This window comes from Buceros rhinoceros, unplaced genomic scaffold (assembly GCF_000710305.1).
Source record: "Buceros rhinoceros silvestris isolate BGI_N320 unplaced genomic scaffold, ASM71030v1 scaffold2148, whole genome shotgun sequence".
Taxonomy (NCBI): domain Eukaryota; kingdom Metazoa; phylum Chordata; class Aves; order Bucerotiformes; family Bucerotidae; genus Buceros; species Buceros rhinoceros.
The window spans coordinates 1-26921 of record NW_010427282.1 but is presented as its reverse complement, the minus strand read 5'-3'; the positions used below and the strand labels follow the sequence as shown (position 1 = coordinate 26921).

The 26921-nt window shown below is 41.3% G+C and overlaps 1 protein-coding gene across 2 annotated transcripts in view; it reads left to right on the top strand.

Annotated features, from left to right (window-relative positions):
* The window catches only part of CELF2 (CUGBP, Elav-like family member 2), a 130227-nt gene extending 104680 nt beyond the window's left edge, over positions 1-25547 (top strand). The window contains exons 9-13 of one of the 2 annotated variants that reach the window (XM_010141814.1): positions 9475-9594; positions 15204-15401; positions 18180-18323; positions 23710-23881; positions 25202-25547. In XM_010141814.1, the coding sequence (XP_010140116.1) occupies positions 9475-9594; positions 15204-15401; positions 18180-18323; positions 23710-23837 (590 nt within the window). In that variant the 3' untranslated portion in view covers positions 23838-23881; positions 25202-25547. Of the gene's footprint in view, positions 1-9474; positions 9595-15203; positions 15402-18179; positions 18324-23709; positions 24583-25201 lie in introns of those variants that run through there. The other variant, XM_010141815.1, reaches the window with a different exon arrangement.
* The last annotated feature ends 1374 nt before the right edge of the window (positions 25548-26921 follow it).

The following is a 26921-nucleotide window of genomic DNA, read 5'->3' as shown; positions in this document are numbered from 1 at the left end:
TTCCCTGGAGTGCATCTGTCACTTTCATTTTATTCTAGCCAAGCACAAGCAGAGCACTTAAACTTACTAGAATCTTCCTTTTTGACATGTCAGACAGCACTTCTAAGATACCAGAAAATACACAAGTTTTTGCTTCTCTCTCCACACCAATGGCAATGTGTTTGTCAGAGGACCTTATGGAGAATTAACTGCCCCAGACCAGGAAAATACACCTTTTCTCTGTCAAAAATTGCCCTGAGAAACAGCACCGGTGCGACCGGGAGACCTCCGGTTTGTGCAGGGGTGAATACTCAGATTGGCTGGAGATCACTGTAAAGGGCAGACAATTTAATGCCAATCACACATGCTAGTTAGATTAGAATACTGATGAGCCCTTTTGAAAGGCCAAATGCATCTTCTTCCAGCAAAAATATTAAAATGCCCCCCTTTCCCCCACCTCCCCCCCAGATTCCACACAAGAATAAATTAAAACTTGGAGGTGTGGTTATTATCACAGAATAATTAGACCCCATGGGATTAGAGACACTCAACGTTTGTTAATGCCCCTGGGTTGTGATTATCTAATAATGATGATGCCTCTGTCATCGCTTAATTATTCTTCCCCTCTAAAATGTTCCTTATGCAGTCAGAACCCGTAGAGTGTGCTCATTTCAGAGAGAAATGCAACTGCAAATTCCTGAGAGCAATGTCACATGGGCGGTGTGATTGACTTACCCACTTCTCCCCCACGCCTATGTTTATAATCCTTATTTCATAAGCTCCATCATTACTATACTTGAATCGCTTCTCTTTTCCTTAAGAGACATTTCATTCACTTCTTTAGGAGAAAGACTTGGGGCCTCCATCTCTTTAAAACAGCCAGTTATTGTTAGTGCTACGTAAAGAGAACACACCAACTGACCTGGAACATGTTAGCTGAGATCTGGCCAGAATCCCTCACCAGATCGGTGGTCCAGATTCCCCGCTACACAAGAAACTCCTACAGTTGGGTGCCAGTCTTCTCGGTTTAAGAGAACACCACAACCAAAACTAGGTGTTGGAAGTTTTGCGTGGACTTTGTCCAACACAACTAAACTTAGTCCAGTATCTTTTGTCTTTCCCTCAGGCCAACAGGTGTTCGTCTTGTTTAGATAGTTTGCAAGACATTGTTCCAAATGTTGTTGGGTTTTGCAATTAAAAATTAGAAAGAAAACAGAGAATGCAGCCTTTATCTGATTATCCTTACATCCAGGGTTGTCTCTTAGCTTTATTATCCGTCTTGAACTTGTAAAGGGACAAAGGAATATTCTGTTTACTCAAGAGATTTTGGGTAGTAAAGAAAGATTTTAAATACAACTTGCTAAAATTAGACATTTCTGGTTTGGATTTAGTATTTCTTTTCCTTTTGTCCCCAACTCATATTTTTTTTTGCTGTGTCACTGACTGGGGAGATATTAGAAATATGAAAATAATTGTGATTTTCTTTTCTTACTGTATTTATTCTCCTTGCATATTTTCTTTATATCCTTTCTTTCCCTTCTTCTACTATGATTTTATTTTCTGTTGCACATTGCTAAATCTAAAGGAAACTAAGAGAAATCTAAAACCTAAAGGAATCATCCACAGTCAGGGCTGCCTTTTGTTAGCTGTAGATCTAGCCCTGGAAATCTAGTCCACACACAGTAGTTCTGGCAGCCTAGAATCAGAAGCACAGCCAAGAGGTAAGTGGTGTATTCGGAGTCAACCTCTATTCCTGTAAACACACTCAAGAACAGAAGCCAGATCTCTTCAGTTTTCTGCCATCACATCTTCATTCTTCAGCTTTCTTTCATCCTGCCTCAATATTACCTGACTTTTTCTACTTTTCTGCTGCAGTGTTCTACTTTTCATAGGTTCATGGAATAATCAAGGTTGGAAGGTCCCTCTGCAGTGCTGTAGTCCAGCCCTCTGCTCAAAGCAGAGTTGGGTGTGAGATGCAGTCAGGTTGCTCAGGGCTTGACCAAGTCAAGTCTTGAAAACCTCCAAGGACACAGGCTGGGCAGTCTGGATAATCTGTTTCAGTTCCTGACAATGTTCACAATACAAATCTTTTTACCTATATCTGGACTGAAGTCCTCTTGTTTCAATTTACCTCTCATCCTCCCGCCATGCACTACTGCTCTGTCTAGCTGAGGACCTCCTCATAAGTACTGGGAGGGTGCTTTAGGTCCGCCTGAAGCCGTATCTTCTCCAGCCTGAACAAGCCCACTGTGTTACAGGAAGAGTGCTCAAGCCCCTGACCATCCTACTGGCCTTCCACTGACTCCCTCCAGCTCATCGACGTTTTCCTTGCAATGGGGAGCCCTGGGTGTAGTAATTAGATGTGATCTAACAAGCCCTGAGTAAAGAGAAAACATCACCTGGGACACTGGCTCTTCTCTTATCCAATAGCCCAGGATGCTGTTGGCTTTCTTTGCTGCTAGGGCATGCTGATGGCTCTTGGTCACCTCCAACCAGGACTCCCCAGGTACTATTCAGCAGAGCTTCTCCCCAGCCCATCCACCCCACCCTGTATTACTGAAAGGGGTGAGGTGCAGGACTTTCCATCTGTCCTTGTTAAATTTCGTAAGGTTCCCGTTGACCAGCTCTGCCCGTTCGCTTCCCTCTGAATGGCAGCCATTTAGCCAGGAGCAGTTTAAGTCAGATCTATTTTATCTAGCTCTTGGAGTCAGTGAGCTCAAGAGGGTAGCAGAAAAGCAGAAATACACCCAAATGTAGTACAAGAAAGAGGATTCTGGACTCAGACAACATCCAATACAGATTGGACAGGAGACTCTTCCAAAAGAGAACATGATTTCTTTGCAACTTCTCATGCTTAAAGTCATAGAGATACTGAACCTTAAATCTGTGGCTAATATTGATCCCTGGTGCAACACTATTTTGTCTTAACTGCAGCAAAATAAGTACTTTGAACACTGAGTTATTTAAACTCTCCAGCAAAACAACAAGAACAAAGTTGTGGTTCACAGCGGAGCGGTGATAAGCAGGTAGCTGATATCAAAGTAAACGTTGAGCTCTCTGTTGTGCCATGCTTTAGGTAGTGACAGGCAATTGTGGAGTGTAACGGAGAGCTGCCTAAAGGAAAGCTGTCTGCAGGGCTGACACAGTTACCAGCGTGAATCTCCATGTGGAAAGCCCCGGTGCAGTTAAGCCAATCTTGGAGCTGCCCTGAAGCCCGACAGCACCAGAAAGCTGGTTCTGCTCCAGAAATATTAGCTGTCTTCACACAGATGGGGAGGGTGAAGGTCTGTATCAACTCTCCGTGCAGGCAAAGAGCTGAAGGTGCCCTTGCTTTTCTCTGCCCGCTCTCTTCTTTAGCCCTGCCCTAAAACCAAATTAATGTTTCCAGCAAGAAACTTCTTGTAGAATCTTTGAAATGCCTCTTTTATGTTCTTAATACGTGAGTCGCAGGCCTGCAGTGTGGCTGTGTGTCGTTTCCAGACAATATGTCAGTGTTGGAAGAGGAGGAAGGACACAGGGCAAGATGAAGAGGAATGGAGAGAGTGCACAGCCTACTGCATATCACCACCCATGAAATAGTGTCACATTAGCATGTGTAGTATGGAGTTCCCAAGAGTCTCTTTTTTCAGTGGCATATGACTTTGCTGAGACATCTTTGGAGTTCTTTATCACTTAGACATTTGCCAGAAAAATTAAGGAAAGAATGAGTGTGTCTACATTCAACAAACCATCTCTGCTAAGTCAGAGCGGTACATTTCTGGTTTAAATAGGTCCTTTTCTTCAAGGAAACTGTGAGGGGGAGTGTTTATCTAGTACTTCACTTCTAGTACATCACCAAATGCTCAGGCAGCCTTCTTAGTCCCTCCAGTTGACCTCCTCTGTTGGGGAAGAGGATTAATTTTATAAATTGGCCCTGAGACACAAGAGAGGTGGGATTTGTCCAAGGCTGTACTACAGACGAACATAGATGTTCAGTTTTCTTACTTGACTATAGCTAGAAGCTCTATCAAGAGCACTCCTTAGGTGCAGGAGGTAAATACGCCTGACAAAAACGTGCCTGTGTCTCCAAGACACAGCTTTCTAAGAGACAAGCCAGCAACTGAGAAGAAGCAAAATCAACCCTGTCTTGCAGCAAAAAAAACCTCCAATAGTGAGTGCGTTATCCAGGGCAGCACAAGAAGCAGAACTGGGAAAAGCATCAGTAGTATCTGGTAGTTTAGCTCATCCTGCACGCTTTTGCGAGAGGTCATCCTACTTCGTGTGACCTGTGCTGTAACGCTGCCTGAGTCCCTGCTGTCTAGCTCCTTTCTCTGGCAGGATGTGCTCCACAGAATAGTGCACATCCTCTGCAGATTAGCTCAGAATTGCCCAGCTTCCTCTGAGCCCAAGAGCTGGTTGAGGTGACTACAGTCAAACTCCCGAGCTTGTTAACACAACGTGTGGCCAGCAGGAAGGGCAGGATCCATCCCACAACGCATTCCCTCTCTGAGTGGTCTGCATCTACTTTCAGTTCACCATCTCAGTCAGTGGAAACAGGGGCAACTCCAGAGGGTTATTCACCCCTTCCTGAGATAGAAATCTAAAGGTAGTTTGTCAAAGACAGTTCGAAAGAATAGTTTTGACTGGGCTAGGTTAAACTAACAATGAGGCTGCCAAAGGTGGGGAAATTAATCCCATCCACAGGGCGCATAGAAAGCCAAAGAAATATTTACGCATCATTGCCTTTCCTAGATGCTGTTATCCTGAATCTAGTTTTCCAGCTGATCTAAATCCAGATGATGTAAATCATCGTGACTCCGTGGACGTAAGCTAGCCAAAAGAATGGCCAAAAGTGTCTATGCTAATACCGGTTGTTTTTCTAGGTTGGCGTAGTTTTTAGGAATTGTGTTTTAAACTTTATTTAAAGGGGAAATGGCTCATTGCTAGTTTAGATTTCTGTTAAAAAATATCTCTGTCCTAAAAGGCGCTGTAGCCTTTTACAGGCAGAAATAAATATGTTGAGGAGAATAGTCAAAAATGCCAGCTTCTTCCAGCCTTAAATATCTCTATGAATGGAACATTACTAGTTAAACACAAATATTTATATGTGTAGAGCAATGACTCCAAATGAACATGTGTTCTCTGTATCAGAGAGCTCTGTTACACTAACAAAAGGCCAAGTCTTTTTATTGATAAAGAAGCTGATAGCAAAAATTTCATCAGTTAAATGGAGGAAATACAGTCAGATCAAATGGCTGGGGTTGGGAGTGATTTGAGGGTGTGCTGGGGAAAGGCTGCAGCCATGCCCTTCTGCATTTCACAGCTTCTGAAAAATATCTTTTGTATTATTGCAAGTTTTCTGGACATTTATTAAAGTGCAGTTGAGTTTGGAAGAAAGAGGAGGCAGGTTGTGAGACTGACAGAAATGCTGGAATAGAGGGGTCAATGACGAAGAAACAGTAAGGTCTCTAACAGTAAAATAAATGTTTTCACCTTTTCATGATTGGAGATGCTAAAGTGTTCTGTAAAGTGTCTTTCTGTGGCCTGGATGGAGAAGGCAGCAGGTGACCAGCATGCAGAGTCAGACCTGCAGGAAGAAGCAGATTTTTCTACGGGTCGGTCAGTGGACAACTCTTTATACTCTTTACTGACCTCTTTATCCAATGCTGTGATATTTTCACGTATTAATAGATTTTTAAGGTCCCTGGGGAATATGATGAACATCTTGTCTGAACTCTTGCAACAACAGCCAAAGGACTCAGTCCCGTAGCTCCTGTCTCTGATTGAGCAACAGCTTCTTTGAGAAAGGTGTTGGCTTATTCCAATGACTGTTGTTAGAGAGGAAGAGAGTTCCTTTGAGTAGGCAAATCTTATCTATCATGTTCTGGCAATTATCCAGGGCTTAACATTGTGAGGGAATGATGGTGCAGCTGGTAAAAAGTATCTCTGATTTCTACTGACTATTGTATGTCCAGCCAACATTCATCGGGTGGCAGCTCCAGTCTGCTGAATCTCGCTGCCCAGCTCCAGCACAAGCTAACTCACTTCATGCTGCCCCAGAACTGTGTTGCGTCCCTTTCATAGAAGGGTTTTAAGGAGGCAAGGGTAGAATTCCCAGTGTAAAGGGAAAAATAATACACCAAATATTGTGGATGCAGGGTGTGCCATATGGAGTGATGCCAGAAGCCCAAGTCATTTGCACGTTTTTTGTGTGTTTTGATTTTCCTCACTGGTGCACCAAATGCTCGTGCACCAATAGCACAAAGAGGGCAGTTGCTAGTGGCGCCTCAGCTTTGTGCATCACGCTGCCTAAGTCCCTGGAGACAGATGCCTACTGCTTACTAAACAGCACGATGAAGTGATTCAGTTCCAAGCAGCAATGTTCTGGTGTGGAGGATGGAGGGAGTCGTGAAATGTTTTAATTTTTTTGGTGGCAGGGGAGCCTGGTAAAAAACCGTTTATAAATTCTGTAGGTATCCAATCTGTTTGTGTCATCTGGACAGCTAAAAGCCATAAACATAGAATAACGCTATTCCAACCGTGAATTATATTTCCTCTGCCATTACTCTGAGTAGTTAGTTGTGGAGCCCAAGAGCTGACACAAGGGAGTTAGTTATACAGGTTCCTCCAAAGTAGTGCAGTCATCTGCTACTACCACAAGGCATGTGATTTTTCTTTTTTGTCTTTGGATCAATTTACGTTACGCTGTTTTAGTTGAAAGAAGCTAGAAAAGGGCAAAGGAAAGGAGAAGCATAGTCCTTATCTTTAGATGGATTTCAACACATCCTGGGAGAACGTGAGGTAAAAGCTTTCAGCTGGCCTAAGGCTCCATGAATATCTTGTAGGACTTTTTAACTTTTGATTCATCTCCCATTAAGTTTTTTGGGGACAGCAATACCATTGCTCCATCTGTTGGTTTTATCCAGCATTTTGTGAGAAATTTTCACCTCTCTTAATATGTTGGACCTTTTTGGCCCCTTTGTGATATTATTTTAGCTCATCACTCTCTTCATCTTCATTCCATACATACAGGTCTCAGTCAAAGGGAAGGAGATAATTAGTGTGGAGTCTCTCAGGAAACCTCACGCAGAAAGGTGCTGGATCTGTCCTTTACAAGAGCCCTAACAAAAGGAACTACTTTCATTTCTGTTCACCCCATGTTCAATAAGATAATGGAAACCACATAATTTGTTGGTTTCTTTCTCCTCAGAGGAATAATCGGCCAAAGAGGAAAGCATTGTCCCAGTGGATCTGTGAGACAGATCACTGCTAAGCGGAAGAAATAGCTGCAACAACAAAACGCTGATTTCTGAGGTGCTTCAGTGCGCCAACTAGTATTTTACATTGATTATATGCCAAGTCATTATTTAGGCCAACTAGATAATCTGCATTGCAACTTCAAATGGGAGAATCACTGAGACACCTGCTCTGTGTTTGTCTGGTGGAAGAGAGAAACTTGATATGAACAAAAGAAGGAAAGAGATGTTGGCCCCAGATACTGGCCCTCCCTGGAGCATGTGTTTGAGCAGTTGAGTCTATGATAAGAGCCACCGCGACACACGCTGTGGGCTGTGCAAGAGGGAAGGATTTAATCAGGTTTTTCTGCCTTCCCCAACAGATGTGTTGACTATCCATAAGCGTACGGCTCTCATTTGCAGGAGTTATTTGCCCCCAAGAGCTTTAATGTAATTTTCAGGCAGTTTCCTAGCCCCCGTTTCTCTCATTTCTTAAATATATGTGTTTCCTCAAGAGAAAAGAGTAATAATCCTCTGAAACAGAAATGAATGGAATTCAGCCCAGTCAAAACCAATCAGATCCTTCAGATTTGAGGTTTATATACTTCATTTAAATGATCTGCTAATGAACATGAGCAGAAACACAGAGCCGTGTTGGTCACAGGGAATTTACTGACATTCATTCACTTTGATTTTTTTCTCTCTTCTCTGTTGGTGCCCACATTATCTGACAAAAGTGGGTTTTTACTTAGGTTTTTTGATTACTTTTTTTTTTTAATCAAAGACATTATTGGCTTCTTATTGCTTTGTGGAGAGAGATTGAATAATCAAGGCTGCTTCTATCTGCAACATATAAAATTATTCAAGTTAACGTTGCAGATGCTAGGGAATTGGGGACAAGGAATGCCTCACGGAGCCTAGAAATCTCTCCTTACCCGCCACAGGAGAGTCTTTTGTACTTTGAGGCCTCATGAGTGCAAAGGCCTGTCTTTGGTGGGTCTTAAGGTTGTAAAAGTGGGTTATTTGCAGGTTAGAGCTTTAAGGTTTACCCACAGCTGCCTCCTGCTTCCCTTACTGGATCCTGCCAACTGTAAAGACTTCGCTTTCTTGGGCATTCCCTGACTAATATGTGATGTGTTCAACAGCGCAGAAGAGCATCCCAGTAAAAGGAGTCTTGCCCATTTCACAGCTAGGTAATGAATAGGAGCAAAAAACATGGTGTAGACATGATGTCCTCCAGTAAAACATCAACAAAACTCGATTTAAATGTTACTTTTCAGAAGACAATGCAACTTTTTAAAGGAAATGAAAGAAAGTCTTTGTGATTGATGCACTAAAGTAGGGCTCAGTTGACAAGCTAAAAACTTAATTGCTTCTGTAACTTTTATGAGTACGATTCATCTGGAATAATTTTACCTACCTGTAAGTTTAGTGTTCAATCTGCACTGGTTATTCAAGGCCCTTCTGTGAGAGAGATACACATTTCTAGTTCATCCAACCTACCTGAAATGATAGCTTCTTCTAAGATGCTTTACTAGATTCCTACGTCAAGAGAGTGAGTCTCTTTCTCTTCTTAGACATGTAGTTTCGATGGATTCATCTCATCCACCTTCACCATGCCCATGGTATTGTGGCAGCAAGGTCATTTTCTCCACCTGAGCCTCAGCTTCCGCTCTGGTAGCGGTTCTGGGGGTGCATATAGTATCATTTATGGGGTGCATATACATCACTACTTATGTACAAAGGCTAGGCTAAAAGCTGCGATAAAATAGATAGAAGTTACATTTTGTATTTGGCTGGTCATTCTTCCTTTTGTAAACCAGGGTCTCACTTAGAATAATCAAAATTTCTCTTAGAACACTTGGGGCCCAGAGCAGAAAGCTGTTGTGTGACAAATTTGCTATGAGTAATTCTGTTTTCTTTCAGTGATGGAGTTTAAAATGTGGCAAAATCTCAATAGCCTGGCCTAGGATGCTAGGTTGATTGATTTACAAACTTTTGAGAAAGTCGCGGATCCCATACCTACTGTTTCTGTTATGTTTGCAAATAATAGCACAATGCTACATTTTGTGATCCAGTCTTCGCCGTTCAAATCTCATCCACAATTTCCATGAACAGTCATACTATTAATATCTTGAACAAAGTCGGTCTGTTGGTCTCGTTTACTTTTTTCATTTTTGTAGCCCTGTTGTTGTGCTCACTGTTATCATAAGCTGTTTTGTGATCAACTAAAATGCCCAAAATATGGCCTTAATTTTACCTTGCTTTTTTTTCCTTTCAGTGGCTGCATCAACTGCTAATTCCACAGCTGGTGCGGCCATGAATTCTTTGACTTCTCTGGGTACTCTCCAAGGATTGGCTGGAGCCACTGTTGGACTGAACAATATTAATGCACTAGCAGGTACCGTAAACAGTGAGTATTTATTGCTGTGGTGGACAGCCTTCCCCAATAATCATGCCACAAAAACTGCCAGTTGTAAAGTAATGATATAATTATTTTTAACCTTTGTACAAAATAAGGCAGTCGAGTTGATCTAGTTCCATTCATGGTACATACACACTTCTGGAGTCTTTTAGTTTCACATAGTTTGCTCTGCAAAGTGAAATCCCTTGGGTCCCTGCACAAAGACTGCTTTTCTTGCAGGGTGTATAGAAGGTAAAAGAAATGTCACCAGGGATTTGGGTTATCTAGGTCATACAAGAGGCTCCTTTTTCATTTAGGTTGTCTGACAACAGGTATATCATCCCAGCGTACAAAACCTCTCTCAGAAATGTAGTGATAAGAAAGATGTTTGCTATGGGCAGTCCTTTAAAAATGTCTGTAGGAATTATCAAATTGACTTGAGAGCCACACACTTTAAAAATGGAGGCAAGTCTTTGGCTTTTAATTGGCAAGTGTAAGAGAAAATGTGGTCAGTCACCTGTAGTACCAGAGCATGCACCTCTATCCTATGACATCTTAAACAAACCCTGGCATCTTCAGCTAAGTAGATGCTGGTAGCTGTTAGAACAGTCTTCCTCGTTCTTAGCCTTGGTCAAGATTTTCCTGAAGAAGGATTTTTTTTCTTTTTTTTTTTGTTGTTTCTGCTACAATGACTTGACCTTTGCCTGCAATGGACGAGATTTGTCCAGCCACATTTTCCCCCTCCCTGTTACTTTAGCTGCTGTTTCTCCTTGCATTTCCTTTTGCAATGCAAGGAATCTATTTGGTTATTGCCAGTCCGTAACCCATCATGATGTACCCCTAGGAATGGATGTCCTCCTCAGTATCTCTTGCTCACTCTGATGCGCTGCATGATGTCCTTTTTGTCACTGTTACTTGGCTGCTCACCAATCTTTTTGTTCTGTGATCTCTCGTTGTCATTGTTGGGAGCTGGGAAGGAAGGGGGCTAATGGATGTCCATGTAGCAATGTTGAGTGGTTGCATGGGGTCTTGTGTAAAATAGGTCTTGCTTCTGGCAAGGACGTGCCACACAACCAACCTCATAGTGAATATACTCAAGAACAACTTAATAAAATAAGTATTAGGTCCCAAAATGGCAGGTGTTAGTCTCCTTTCTTATTACTACATTAGTATGAAAGCAAGCCACTGAAAATGGCATGCATGAAAAGCTAACGTACCTCTTCTCGTGCGCTCTGATAGTAACAGAGCTAACCTGTCTTAAGTAAGGAATCATTAAATGTCCGTTCCTGATAGACAGCCATTGTGCTTAGTTTATAAAAAGTCACAATATCGAAGGCATCCCACTCCTTCCCTCACACAAGTATTAAGAACCCAGGCACACTGGAACACTCCAAGATAACGTCCCCTTCATCAAGACCGAGCGAGTATGACTCACTGCAGCCCTTGATTTTGCGTGGGAAACCTTCTGTTGCACTTGTTTTAACACTTGTTGCTAGCCTACAAGCAAAGAGTTCACATTTTCTGAGCAGGTATTTTGAGGTGATGTGTGTGCAAACTTACCTTCATGTGTCATTTGAAGTATTAACGACATATTTGCAACCTGGTACCAAATTTCAGCTTGTTTAAGCCACCATTACTATCATGGACTTGTACCAGCAGTGGCTTCAGTCCCAGATCTTCTTCATGGCTGTTTTTATGGACACAGAGAGTGTATGTGCCTAGAGTATCTGTGTGCATGTGTGTAGCACTTACAAAATGTGTGTGGATATGTCTGTCTATGTATATACACATATGAGAGAGATCTAAAGAGAGGAAATTGCTTCCCCACAACAGAACACAGTGTTGTGGCACTGTCTCTCTCAAAAGGGTGACAATGGTTATCAGTTTCAGGTACTTGTGATGGTAATAATAGAGAAGCATTGTTCAACTTACAACAACCTCCCCTGTCTATTGTAATGACTGTCCAGTGCTTTTCCTAGTGACCGTGTCTGATCCAGTTGTTCACACTCAAACCTGCCTAGGAGTTTGCCTTCAGGAAACCTCATGTTCAACGAGTCTGATGTTTCACTCTAAGACATGGTCATAAGCACGCTGATAAAAACATTCATTGATTGTGGAGGGTCCTGAAGCAGTTGTACGGAGAATTTGGAATTGAGTGACATGCTTCTCATTAGGGAATTAACAAGAGCCATCCAAAGCACAAGTTGAGCAGAGCTTAACCCAAAGATTAATCAGAAGGTGGCACTGGGCTTGGGCATTGATTTACGCAGAGGCACTGAGGGAGGTACTCTTCTGTTGAAGCCATGTCCTGCTCTGTATGTGAGAATCACAAGGAGAATGTCTTCCAGAGTGAGGTCTCTAGACTTTTATCCGTTTTCTGGATCCTGGCTGGGTCCATGAAAAAGAAGATGGACTGTAGAGACTGATAGTGCTCTCATTGTGGAGAGAAACATTTTAGAAAGATGTCTGGAGGCCTTAAGAATTAAACTCTGTCTCCAAGAGTTTGGTAACTGTTGTGTGTACGTGTGGGGATTCACCCAGTCTTCCCTCAGTTGTGCTTTAAGAATGTAAAACCTTGAACAACAAAACATTAGTCTGTCTCCTTTGGGCACATAAATTTAAGTAATGTAACCTACAAAAAGAATTACAAATAATGAGGAAAAATGAATAAAGAGGGAAAAAGACTTCCTTTGCAGTTAAGAAAAAGGACTATAGATTCAAGATACTGAGCAACTACTGCACAATATTTGTGTGTGAACCCAGGGCAGCCACGTAGCCTTCCTGTCCCCGTATTTACATCTGTAAAATGGTGTTAAAAGTATTTGTGACAAATTTGAGGGTGCTTGGAAAGCACTTTGAGAGACCTTTGGATTGGCCAAGGATTGTAACTTCCATATCGTGTAGAGTAACTCAAAAAATTAGCAGGCCATAGATAAAAGACTCCAAAAGGTGATTTCACCGTTCGCTGTCAGACTGAGGTGCACTGGCAGAGATTATAAAGAGATGGCAGAGATGTGTAACTGCAGCTGGACCTCGTACCTTTCATAAAAACATAAAAAGGGAGAATAAAAAAATGTCGAGAGCTTTCTGCCGCATCTGCTTTGCTCAGGAGGGAAGTGATTTAGACGCGTGTGATGCAGTCGCGGTAGCGGTGCCCTTCCCAGAAGCAGCGGGGTGAACCGGCGCTGTCTGGCTGTTTGCTAATCTGAAATCATTTGGTGGGAACAAACTATTGATTCTAGGTGAAAGAAAGGGGAGGGTGCTGCCCACTGCAACACAAAGCATGTTTATCTAATAGGCTGATGACTCACAAAAGATAACAGGGTAGCTTAATGCTTCCTCTATTATCAAGTTATTTCAACACTGTAATAAAAGGAGAGATACAAGCGGCTTTATCAGGGGCCTTGGCTTCAACCAGCGCTGTGTGTACACTCATGCAAGCAATGACACAAACCGAAGTACAAAAACATCGGAGCAGGTTATGGTCAGGCTCAGGACGTCATTATGATTATTATTTTTATTATTATTATCAATTAGTAGTACCATTACTATTATTATTATCTCAATTTTCCAAATATCCTTATGTCTTTTAGATATAAGATACTTCACAAGGTATCTCGGTTTCCAAGTTTTTGTTTCATAACTAGAACCATTATACAGCTCTCGTGTTCTGACAGAGGGTTTTGTTCAAGGCAGTGGCAGCCAGTGCCTCCTATCAGGATGCAGCTGACTGAATCACGATGCTCTGAAGTGGGGTGGAGGGGAAGGAGAAATCTTCAAAGTGCGAGACATTTTATTAAGGAAAGGCTAAGAATATCACATCTCTGTCAAGTGTTTAGTCACACAAATTATAGTAATATCAAAAGGTATAATTTATGCAGTACAGTTCTCTTAATTGGCACAGACTCTGGTGAAGCCAGAAAGGTGCCACTTGAGCAATTGTCCTGATTATCGGAGACTCATAGGAATACACTTTCAAATCCACATAAGAGATGGAAGAAAACTAGTAGGTCAGCATCTTTAGCCTCCTCTGTCAATGCATGATAACTCCCTGCAGTATTCTTTCTATCTCTAAATACTCATGTGATAAGGTTTATGCCACTTTCCTTCAAGATTGTTTCCCAGTCCAATAGATTTCACTGTTAATTCACTATAAAGCATCTTCTGCTTTATTTTCTCACTTTTCTCCAATTTACATATCACCCATTATTATTGCTCTGAAACTAAGCCCTCTCTTTCTCTTCAATGTTCCTAGCCTTTGGGTCTTAATATAGCTCCACCGGTCACCTCCGCACCCATCATTTTGCCAACAGAAACGCTACACAGTCAATGTCTAAGAAATAGTCACTGGTGGTTCCGTGTGCCCCATTTTCCTGGTGTCCGATCTACTCTACAAGGGGCCTGGTTAAGCCCTTTTAACTTGTTTGTGAGCTGTTCACCATGCAGCTGAGAAGCACGGGGTAGCTAGTTGTAGCAGAACCCACGTCCTACCTCTCAGTCTTGATGAACACGTACAGCTCCAGTTGGACCAAGCTGGAAGTGTGGTCGATGAGCAGGGCTCCAAACTCTGCCACTCCTTTGACTCTAGCAGAAAATTCACTTCTTCTGGAATGTCTGAAAAAAAATAAGCGTTAACACTGTTAACTTCAGCATGGCTCATTTAGGAGCCGTGACGAGGAACAGAAGCAACAGAGAGAGGCTGTAGCCCAGGAGTTTGTCCACCACTGAGTCACAGTAGTAAGGCTTCTATTGCAGACCGCACCGAAGAGGGATGCTATTTTCCACACAGGTAGCAATCCAGCCTGAAATTTCCTCTTTGGCAGTCGTCCTGGTTAAATTAATCTGTTATTTATCAGGATGTAAAATCGCTCTAAAGAAAAAAAATGAAATTACTCTGATTGCAGTGAGAAGAAAGACACTGCTAGAACCAAACGCTTTTGTTTCTTCATGAAAGATGCCTAGTGTGGATGAAGCACTTTTAGTCACTCTAGACGTGCTGCTGTTCTGGACGAGCTCTTCTGGAGTAACTGGGGTAACTGGAGGAGGAGGGTGGAAGCACAGAGCATCGCAGTCCACCTTCGTACCACAAGCCTGAGGGACAAAACCCAAAACTGTGCAGAAGGTTGTTTCAAAATCCTGTTAATTGAGGTGTTCTGCAAACTCTATATAAGCAAAATACTTCTGATACGGTGCGGTCATGGGCTGTGGCGGAAGAACCTGGTCAGAAAGCGTGCGTTTCCTTGCAGACTGCTTTTTTCCAGGGGCAAGCTTGCAGGGAGACAGGTCACATAGGTCCCGCTCCCCCAGCTTCAGACACCCTCAGCAGAAGCATGGTGTCGAGGAGGGTGGGCAGAGGGTCCTTCTGGAGCACGGAGCTGTAGTACTTGCCAGTAGCAGGCTGCATGTGAGTCCGTTTGACTGTGCAACCCTTGTGCTGAAGTGATCCTGGCGCCGCAGTCGTGTTTCCTTGTTTTCGGTCCTATTTGGTGACGTGCCGAGCTGCATGCCCTGCTGTCGTTGTCAGTGTCATATAATACCAACGACTTTCGGAAAGCACTAATGAACAAGTGCAATTTCTTTTCTCTATTGTTGGGTTTTTTGTAAAGTTGCTCAAATGCTCTCAGGTATGGCGGCCCTGAACGGAGGACTCGGCGCAACAGGCTTGACGAACGGTACGGCCGGCACGATGGACGCGCTCACCCAGGCCTACTCAGGAATCCAGCAGTACGCTGCCGCCGCGCTGCCCACGTTGTACAGCCAGAGCTTGTTGCAGCAGCAGAGCGCTGCGGGCAGCCAGAAGGAAGGTAAGCGCCCGCGGCCGGCGGAGCCAGCCCCCACCGAGCAAACTGCGTACGGCTGAACAAAAGCAGTGCCGTGGGCTCGTTTCTTCACAGAGGCTTTAATGAAGAACCTCGAGTAGCCTAATCTTTGATTTTTTTTTTTTCCAGTTTAGTATTGTTACTTTCTTTAACCTCTAACGCAATTCATGTTTTAACCGTCCATCCTTCCAGTTATATTTTACTGACAATCCTTTTTTGTATAAAAGCATTTACCAACTGCTGCATAAAAAGGCATCAGTAACAAAAGTCACCCCTTTCTGGGTGCCGTTCTCTCTTCTGGTTTCCATTTTCTGTGATAATGGAGTTAATCTGATTAGGTTTAAGGTTTTGAGTTAATGACAGGAACCGTTTGCTTTGAGTGGTGCTTTGCTTAATTGTGGGTCTTGCGGGGAAGCGACTAAGTGAATGATTGCCCCCACTCCCTGCACCAACAGCAAATAAACCTCAGGAAGTTACTGCTAAGAATAAATGAATACTAATTACAAGATGTTTAGGAAAATGAGGCTACCCTTTTCCTCTCTTCCGTTCCCCTGCACACTTCCTAGGCGTTTGGGGGATTCGCTTCTGTTTTCATTGCTTTCTCTCATCCTGATTTCCAGCTAATTCTGGAAGGACGGGAGAATACTCGTGCTCTCTGAGTTCATATCTGTGTCGTCGCTGGTGTTCTTGCCAGGGCTCAGCTTTGGAAATAAAGCGAGTATATATCCTCGAGAGAAATGTTTTCATCCTCTTTTAAAATAGTATCTGCACTGTTATGGGAAGTGTTTCCTAGGAAGACAAATTTGGCATCCCTCCAGCGAGCTATTGTACAGCACTGGAGTTGAAATGCGTATTTTCTCTGAATTCTTTACTTCATTTACCGCTAACACCTTGGATTATTTAAAATTAAAGGATTTTTTTTTTTTTAAATCAAGGGGGGTTTTCCTCATTTTTTTCACGTTCTCTGCATTTATCTTTCATCTCACTTACTTTGGTCTGTGACAATAGACCAGAAACAAATCGTTCATTTGGTGTCACTGTAAGATCCATATCGGAGAACGATATGATTTTTTCTAACTATTTCAATTTTTGTTGTTGTTGTTTATGGAAGTTCATATCAAGTGTAGGCTTAATTTTTCTTATTATGAATTGTCAATGTGCCTTTTAAAATACAGGGGGGGTTGGTTTATGTCTTGGTTCTGTTAGTAAGGGGTTTAGTTAAAATGAGTAAATTCCGTCACTGAGTACTGACAATCATGTTTTGTCCCTTAACATGATTTCTGACGGAATGGTGAAAGGTCTGGAGTGGTTAGAGGATAATACCGGAGCAAAATGCTATGCAAATATTAATTGCTGAAGCACAGTAAACTGCCTCATGCACATGCTCTAAATTATTGTTTAATAAGTTTTTTCCTTATTGCTGTAAAGAAAAAATTATTTTGTGGATAGGATAGTTTACTTGCAGTGAGAAGAAATAAGTTCCAGGTAGCAATTATTTTTCCTCTTTTTTTTTTTTTTTTACTCCCCCAAAAATGGTTTTCTCTTTAATTTTTTCTTTTTCCAATTCATTATCCCCTCCTTTTGGACAAACATTGCAAACTTTTCCTCCAGGCTGAGAGAGAGCAGCCAGCCTGGTTCTTCTGAATGGGAGAGGTGAGGTTTCGTGACTCTGTTGCAGAAGATGCTCCATAAGTCTGATGTGTGCTTCCCTCTTCCTCTCCAGAAAACCAACGACATCACATCTGAGGCACACTTAGGTTCCATTAAGCAAGGGAATACTTCAACAGGTTACTCGAGGTGTGGTTTTACTAGAAATGGTTGTCCCTTTTGCGTGCCACTTATGCTCCTGGTGTCTCTTTGGAAGGCTCCATCATCCACTCTGTTCTTCCAGACATCCATTGCTCATTTCCAGTATGTTGTTGTAAAGGAGAAATGGAGCTAGGGAAAAAAATAACGGATGAGTGTTTAAACCAACAGCACGAATAATGTGTATCCCAAATTTTGGCTGTAAGAAAAATATTCAAAGAATCTTTAAGTTTGCACCTTTCTTTGCAAACCTGGCTGTGGAAAGCCACTTCAATTTCAGCCCAACTACTTTGTTTTGAACTTTTTAAAAAGATTTACTCTACAAAGTTTCTTCTGGGAGACAGAGCTTTCTATAGAGAATTTGTATTTAAAAAAAAAAAAATGAAGCTGTCGTTTGAAATTAGTTAGTACAAATTTAATTGAGTATCTTTCTCTCTCTGACTTCCCTGATTTCCAAGTCACAAGTTTGCTTTGTCTTCCCTTTTTATTCTCCTCTCCACCAGATTCCTGCCCTTTGAGTTTACTTCTGTGATACTCAAATCTGAGCTCAGCTCCTTGTATTTCCCTAAGCTCCCACAACCAGCATTAAACCAACAAATCCATGCAGGCGTTTGAGGCAGCAGAGGACTCCTTGTGCAGTTCTTGGAGTATTGTGAGAGTAATACGTTGTGTACCTGTTTTCCTAACCTTAGTTGTATTGAAAGACACTCGTATAGATTGAAGAGAGAGGCTGCAGTTAAACTTCTGTGGCAGAGTTATCAAGTAAACACTTTTCAAGATAGGATGCTCTGAAGAGTGGCATTTCTGTTCCTTTGATGATCCACTTGCTTTTGTTCCTTCAAAGTTGGAAAGTGAAATGTTTTCTGACCATCACCTTCAGTAAGTATTATGGAAAAATAGATTAAATACAGCACTTGTAATAGCTGTTTCCAACTTTTTTTGTTTGTTTCCCTAAAGGTCCAGAAGGGGCAAACCTCTTCATTTACCACCTCCCCCAGGAGTTTGGAGACCAGGACATTCTGCAGATGTTCATGCCTTTTGGAAATGTTATCTCTGCTAAAGTCTTCATTGACAAACAGACCAATCTAAGCAAGTGCTTTGGTATGTCAAATTTAATAAATTGAATAGTAGAAACAACCTGCACTGTACTGAAAAGGGGCCAGGAAAGAAAATGAATAGCGATGTGAGAAATGTCACACTGGAACGTCATTCCAAAAATAATCCTCAAAGGAGCAGGAAGATGCACAGACAAACTAGTTCTAACTAAAAATTGGGTGTGAAAAAACAATTATAGTCTTCCAGTCTGACATCTCACGTCAGTGTGTCGAGTACATGAATCTAATTACACCGTATGTGGGGGAATGCCATTTAGTATACTATTAAACTGCCTTATTATGGATACCTAATTATTCTCCATTGTATAGCTGAGCCACTTAAAAATTACTTCTACATTACAGGAACTTCTTTCTTCTGAATTAAGTACAAGATTTTGCAATTAGCAATTGAATGGTGTGTACGTGTACATGTAGATCAGAACATTTCACAGGCAGTTGATGTCGAGGTGTGCAGCTCCAGCTGTTGTGGGTGAGCTCCAGTGAATTACAGAAGGTTGTATCTCCCATTACCTTAGGGCAGGGATGAAGGCAGCCTCACAAGATCAAGTGTCAAGTTTCCCAGAGAACACTTTGAACTGCCAGAAAATTAGATCATAACAGAGGAGAAGATGATATGTTGGTACAAAACAAGCTCTAGGGTTGATTAAGTGGGCTGATGTCTTTGGAATAGCGTAGATGTACCAGTTCAGTGCTTTGATGGAGTGGCGAGGAAGGAAGTGGCAATCTGTTAGAGCATCGGTCTAGTAATTGCGGTCTTACACAGAGGAGGGTCTAGGAGGAAGAAAGAATCTCTTAAAGATAAGTTTTGTGAGGTTTGCCCTAAAATATTGGCGCTTCCATAAAAGTGACAATTCTGTCCCAGAGTAAAGGAAAGCAGATGTATGACTAAAGAGTAACCAGTCCAGACAACACCCTGGTTTCCGAAACTTCTTTGTACGGACGCTGTTGCCCTTTGCCCAGCACCATCCCTTAATTCTGAAGTGCCCCCATTCGAAGTATCCCCATTAACCACATTACATGCTTCTTGGCTTGCATATCATTACTTTTTTTAAGTCTAGGTTTTCTTAAAATGTGTCTGTCTAAGGATTCGTCTCCACCAGGACCATTCAAGGGCCCCACAGCTCTTAGGCTTTAACCCACCTTGAAAGGGTTTGAATTTATCTAAACAGACAGTGCCCAAATATAAGGAGAATTCATCAACTTACTCAGAAATATCTACTGCGCTGGAATTCGAGCCTCGACACAGTCTAAGTAGTTTTTACCTGAAGACAAGCCTTTAGTACACTTGGAAAATTAGTTTGGTTCAGAGAAAGGTTGTGACATCCTTTCTGCATTTTCCCATAGTCTTGCAGTTCATTTTTGAAGCATTCACCTCTTTAAGCCGTACAAAAAGTTGTTCGTATCTAGACTGATACAGTCCAACATGTTTCCACAATGGGTTAAAATAGTCCCTGAGGCTGTAACAAATTTGAAAAGTGGAATTGAAGTGGACTCCCTGTTGATCTGGAGCCAGTTCAGTTAGTATCTTGGGGTGACAAAGTCATTGTTGAGGTTTTCAGGAATCTTGATGAAATGTCAGATCGAGCTTTGTTAATCGAAATGCAGCAGTTGCGGTGACTGCTGAGAGAATCTAGATGAGTCGGGACAGACGGCTCAATTTATCAGCTCGCTTCCCACATTTGCTTTTTGTGGGTTTCCTTTTACTTTTTGATTACCTGCTTCTACATTTGTCTGAATTTATGGAACACGATTACCTAATTTAGAGTGATGCACCGAGGTATCTCATTTGAGGAAAAATGGAGGGGTCAACATCCAGCGGATGGAGAAGTCCTCCATCCTTCCGGCATTAGTCAGCTTTCACTAACACTGCGATTTCCTTCGTCCTTCCCAGATACCCTGCCACCAGGGAGAGAGTTTTGCTTTAAAAACAAAAAGTACTGCAGTGGCAGAGGAAGTTGAGATTTTCCGATTCAGTAGGTGACTGCTTGGTGATGATGCTCATCACAGGCAAAACCAGAATTAATCCTGGCAGTTTAACGTATGGGCATACTATCTGTGTACCTCCTCAGCTTTGCTAGCGAGAATCATCTCTTTTTGTTATTTTGGTCCCATAACTGCCTTTTTAAAAGCTCTATTTTTTCCTCTGTTCTCCCACCAAAGTATTAGGACAATAGTGCATCTGAAGAACCTGTTTCTCTTCTGTGTCATTAATGGTCATGGCTCTTGGTACAGTTTGGGTTTGGCTTTTTTGTTTGGTCTTTTTTTCTCTTGCAGTAATTAATAATAATAGTCGTAGTAATGATGTTTTACACGTTTGGTGCTTTCTACTCTGGAATTTCCTATCTCCTTGCCCAAAGGAGGAGGAAGTCAAATTACAGATGAGAGCAGCTTGAACACCAGAAAGGTGAAAAGATTGTCCCAGGCTGTCCACTGGCAGAATGGGAAGGGAAGGTGCATTCTGAGTGAATCACAGGGTAGCGATATACGGTAATGAGCTTTTATGTAACACTGCTTCTCAAAACGAAAAATTACTTTTCTTTGCAGAAAATGGACTTTAGCATTATTTGCTTTCTTGTCCACCTCAGAGGAAAGCTCAAAAGATTTAATGGTGGTGAGGATGACAGGATAGTCTGCTCATGTCTTTAAACTGCTCTTCCTTGAGTTCTCATGAGCTCCAGCTGATTCAGCAAACACAGGGTTTCGCTCTTCAAGTTTGTCTCTCGCCTTTCATAAACTTCAGAATAAAGGAGATGAGAGATGTAAAAGTAAGGCAGGGGAGAGGTGGGCACAGTGACATCAGTGCATAAATGCAGTCTACCTCCTAGCAAAATTGCTACTCAAATGATTAACAATATTTATCCTGATTTTAAAGATTTAAAACAAAAATCAGAACTGTCATGACATGCTCTTTGAAAATTGCTGAGAAACTTCATCCCATCCTCACATAACCTGCAGTTTAAAATTCAGACCAAAAAAATGATGAATGGGGGCAATCAGAAAAAAGATAAATAAAGGGAGAGAACGCCAGATACCTCTGTAAGCGTTATAAATGAAGGTTCTCAATAAGGGAGAAGATGGAAGTGTGACAGGCTGATGCAGATACAGCGTTCTGTGCAAAGAGACAGACTGTGAATCGGAATAACAACTGAGGGATAAAGGCTGCTGCCATCGATGCAGCACAGCGGTTGTGTGTTTGAATTTGTGGTTGAGTCAAGGCAGCTAATAAAGAGACACAGGATGAGGTGACTCGTCTCACCCCCTGGAAGGTAAGCGTAGCCTGAGCTATTTGCTCTTCTGTCATCAGCAGAGGAGTCTAAATTGGTGACAGGAATGGTGGGTGGAAAAGACACCTCTAGGTGCGCTTGCTTCTCTTCATTCACCAGTCGCAGATGCCATCTAAGTGATGAGTTTAGATCAGCTGCTTCATTTTCAGGTGGCTAAAACTACCCAGGCAGAAAAGGGACTAAGATAAGAAGGGTGAGAAGTCCATAGCAGAAGACTGTTCTGAGTGTACTTAAGAGAACAAAGTGAAGGTCAGGAAAGCTGTAGAGAAAAACCTGAGTTGTCAGGGGAGGTAAGAGGAGTTACATCCCTGTTGTGGAGGACCTGCCCGGCAGGTGCTACAGCTGCCTTCCGACTCGTGGTAGATCTCTTTGCTGTCCTTGAGGCGATCCTAGAGACCAAGGCTGAGATCTGCGAGCTGATCAAGTAGACACAGGAGTGCGGTGCTAAACCAGTGATTGGAGTTGTGTACAGATAAGATCTCCTAGAAGAAAACAGGGGAAAGGAAGAGAGGAAGAGAGTGAGGAAGCTCCTCAGGATATGGCAGCAATGTTAAGAAAAAATAATTTAGCGGAGAAAGTGAGGAAGTGACAAGAGTTACTAAAAACAAGGAACCTGTGGAGGACCATTTATTATCCCTTAAGGAAGTAACGAATAATGAACCACTGAACGGCATGAATAAAGCATATTGGCTTTGGCCAGAAGAAGGTCCGCAGAGATTAAAGTGAGAGGTATTTTGGAGCGGAAGGGGCCTGAATTGTCAGAGAAGAGTCTTAAGTTAAATAGTTTGGTGAAGGTGATTTAAGACAAAAACATAGGGATGGTGTATGAAGGAGAGCAGCTGACAAGGACCAGCTGACTTAGTAAAAGGGGATTTTTTCTTTACAATGGGAAAACTGTATCATTCAGCCACTGAAGACGGAAGAGGGCAGCAGTGCAAGGTAAGCAAGAGTCATGAAAGAACAGGTTAAAATGACGGTAAAAAGAGGTTATGAATCAGAAAAGTACTCGGGCACTAAGCACAGATGAAGAAAGCTGGTAAAAGAGAGGCACTGAGAAGCCTGAAAACAAAGTGTGTGGGATCCATGCTTTAACGGAGTGAAGGGATGTGTGTTAAGGCAAATTCAAGTGGAAAGAAGAGGGAGCATTTCAAAGCAGATGCATAATAGCAGGCTGAGTACAGTAGTAATTAGCCAGAGCTGAGGCAGAGCAGCAGTTAGGCGAGCTTTGCAATTACAAGTGGGAGGCCCAGATATGAAAATGAATTTTGAGCTTCCAGAATCAGAGAGATTTGAGTCCATTATGAAAAGAGCATTTTTAGTCTCCTGGGGAAAAGAAAGCTGAGCCAGGCCAGCCATTCTGAATTACCCGAGCAGGCATTACCCCCTAGTTAGTGCTCGCAACCGAGGAGCAGAAGATCTGGAGTTCTCGTCAAGCCCTGCCATTGTCTTTACGACGCTGCTTAATTTTGATGCTTGCATACCCCTTTGGGGACCAAGAGGCTGAATTAATTAACATTTAATGTACCTTGAGATCTTGAACTGGAAGGAGCTGTAAAAATGCAGAATATTAATATTCCAACTGTCCTAGGCGAAGCCCGAGGAGATGAGTGTTTCACAGCACGCAGGACCAGTGCACCTGAGCTCACATTCAGGTGTGCAAATGCGTACAGGAGTCTCAGTTTGGAGTTTGCCTCTGTAACGAGGCTTTCTGTTCCAGCTTCACGTCTGCAAACTGGCCTACTAGTTCTTCCTAATGGACTGGGAGGTCTGTAGACATTACGCTGAAAAGTGTCGCGGTAATAAATACCTTCAGTCACTAAGGTAGGTAGATAAATAAGAGTTTGGAAACTGCATTGCACCAAAACTGGCCAACTGCATCCCAGCTAGTGAAGGAATGTTGGGAAGGCAAAAGGGAAGGCAAAGGAAACGGGAGAGGAAATGGGGCATGAAGTGTGATCAGAGAACTGACAGAAAGTGAGGTGAATGTGTCAAATAAATGGTAATAATAAAATCCTAACAAAACGCCTTGTGACATTTGTTCTAACCTATAGTTCACTTTCTCTCCTGCCTCCGTTCTGTGTCTCGTAGGTTTTGTTAGCTATGACAATCCAGTCTCTGCACAAGCTGCTATCCAGGCTATGAACGGCTTTCAGATTGGCATGAAACGCTTGAAGGTTCAGCTGAAACGCTCCAAAAATGACAGCAAACCTTACTGATCTTAACCCCAGATGCTTACTGCTCTTATTTTAGCTTTCTTAGGGTAAGTCCCATGAGCAAACCTGTCCTCTGCAGGGGGGTTAAGAAAGAACATAGAGCCAACCTTCACCAAGAGACAGTTATTTTTACAGTTACCACTTCCATTTCCCCACTTGTCCTTATTACACTTGGCTCCCATTTCCTTGCCAAGTAATTACTGAGTTGTGTTACTGTATTTTGTTTTGCAGCATAATTTATCTCCTTTTTAAAACAAAAAAAAAGAAATAAATGTCTTGAAATTCAAAGCAACACACACACACACAGACACAAACCAATGTGCAATTTAACTCTGTGAACCCTGGTGCCATTAGCACACAATAAAAGTTGTTTTCTATGGATGGATCGTATTTTACCAGGGTGGCACCAGCAGTTTATAGGTTAAACGAAATGGCCTCATGCCAGTTGAAGCACTTATTTTGCAACAAAAATTGAAACAAGTCTTTCCACTACATTAACTTGTTTTTTGAGAAGATTTGGTGGGTTTTTTTCCGTTCGAATCAACGTATTGTTATATATTAGTCTGATTTTACACTGGTCGTCTTTATATTTCACTTTTTTTTTTTAAGTTCTTGGTTTTTTTGGAAAGGATTAATGTAAAAAAGATTTAGAGATCTGTTTCTAAAGCTACAGGGTTTAAAATAAAAAAAATAAAATAAAATGAGTTGACAATACTTGATGTTTCTTGAGAGATAAATTTAATAATAATAAAAAAAGAAAGCCACAGGCCTGTAAATTTTATTTGTAAAAAGCATTTCTATTTTTATACAAAATTTTTACTGCCTCAGAAATAATGGAAGTTATTTATTGCCTATTGTTAACTTATTGGATATCTAAAGAGCAGCTCTCTATGCTAGCTAGATCCTTTGAAGTAGTCTCTAGAGTAATTGTGCCAAGAATGGGCGCTTTTTCACCGTCGAACCCTACCCCTTTACAGTCCATGCTTTTATCCTCTCGTTTGTATTTGTCTGGTTATTTTGTTCGTAGTTTCCATTACCTAGTTTAAAGTTCAGTCGTCCGACCTTCCCCCCCCGCTCCCCGCCCACTCCCTGTACCTTTCTGTCCCATTTGTAGAGGCTGGTTCTTTCCTCTCTTTCCTCCCCAAAGAGGAATCCATTCTCTCTGACTCCTTTCAGATGGATTCCGCGGGGGTTCCATTGTGCTCTTGTTGACAAGTATTGTGAGTTAATGCAAATTATGCGAACGGCTCATAGACACTACTGATAAAAGATTTGCATTAGTTTTCTCCTGCACCCATGAAAGTGATTTTGTTTGTGCTGCATAGATTCTGTGTAACTTTTTTTCCTCTTCCTTGTTTTTTCCCTAGACATCTCCATGCCCGTTAGCCCATCGTTTGCCTAGCATGTCCCTGTGGCGTCTCAAAAAAAAAAAAAGTTTCATCGTCCCGTCATTGTTTCTGATGTCTTTCTGACCTCACATCATATTTGGTTCTCCTACTGACCTTTGATCTAGTTTGACCTTTGAAATTTGCATGTGACCTCATCTAGCTATGAATTCTGGGAAGTCAATGTGAAAAAACATTGCTGCATTCATGCAAGACTGAAATTTATTATTAGATAAATTAATGATAGGATTTAAAAACAACCTGTGGCAAAATGTTTTTTCTTTCTTTCCTCTTTTTTTTTTTTCTTTTTGGGTTTTCTTTTTTCCTTTGGTTGTTTAGTTTTTTTTTTTTCTTCTTTGTTTGGGTTTTTTTTTTTTTTCCTCTTTTTTTTTTTTCTTTTTGGGTTTTCTTTTTTCCTTTGGTTGTTTAGTTTTTTTTTTTTCTTCTTTGTTTGGGTTTTTTGTTTTGTTTGGTTTGGTTTTCATTTCGTAAAAAAAAAAATAAAAAAAAAAACAGACTTGAAAGTATTATACAGGGATTGGCATTCTGCCTGGTCACTGGTGACAATAGCAATATGTGTCCAGAGGCACAGAATGTTGGTTTCTAACAGACTACTTCCAAAACAGTTTGAGAAATAAAACTGTCTGATTTTAAGTCTCTAGAGGTCTGTAATAGTTTTTACATTTTTCAGGCAGTGTAAAGTTTTTTGATAAGGCCATTTTAGGTGGCTCACTTTCTCATTAAAGTATATATATAGAACCACTTTTTGTAGATTAGTATAAGAAAATATTTACCCTGTTTTAGGGCAAATGCTACCTACTTGTGTCACCTTTTGCTGAACTGACTCACAGTTAGACAATCCATGGTTTAATGCACATGAAATTACCTATATTTTATACTGTTTCAATGTACAGAAGAAAGGTTACTGTAAAATGTGTTACGTTGGTGCTTCTGTGAATTAAGTTGTGGTTTCATCATGAGTCTTATGGTCTTAAGTGTTCTATGTTTATAAAGGACGAGTTTAAAATTGGTTTACTTGAACAACAAGAACAAAAACAAGAGTCAAAAAAAAAACAAAAAAAAAAGTTGTTTGCTTAAAAAAAAAAAAAAGAATTTCATGTGAAAAATGAAAAAATATTCCAGAATAAGTTTGTGTTGGCTTGTGACGCATTGATGTCATTTTTTTATTGTGAACAATTTAGATGTGTTTGTGTTCAGCAAAATGTGATCGGTTTTTCTTTTAAAGAAAAAAAAAAAATCAGTGAAACTATAGTGCCAAATTCCAAAGGTACTTTCTTCCTAGAGCTTCAGTGTGTTTCTTGTGTGAAGTAATTTGATAACATGGGTATTTTATTATGTGTTTTGTATAAATCCCTAATATTTAAAGAAAAAAAGAGGTTAAAAAGTTTGTTAACTTGCTATCCTGTGGTCTTGTTGCCTGAAATTGTTATTGTTTGTTATTTCTCTTTGATGTTTTTTGTAAAACATTGTATAAGTGCCCATGTTTCACTTTTTTAACCACTCTGCACACATCAATGCTGTGAAAGCAAACCTCACTATGTATTTTCTTCATATTGTATGGAAACCTCTAAGGTGAGAAAGTTTTGAACTTTTAACCCTTTCCACCCAGAGCTGTCTTGAGTGTTAATACCTTTTATACATTCACCATTTTGCTGTTTATTTTTATATATATATCTATATC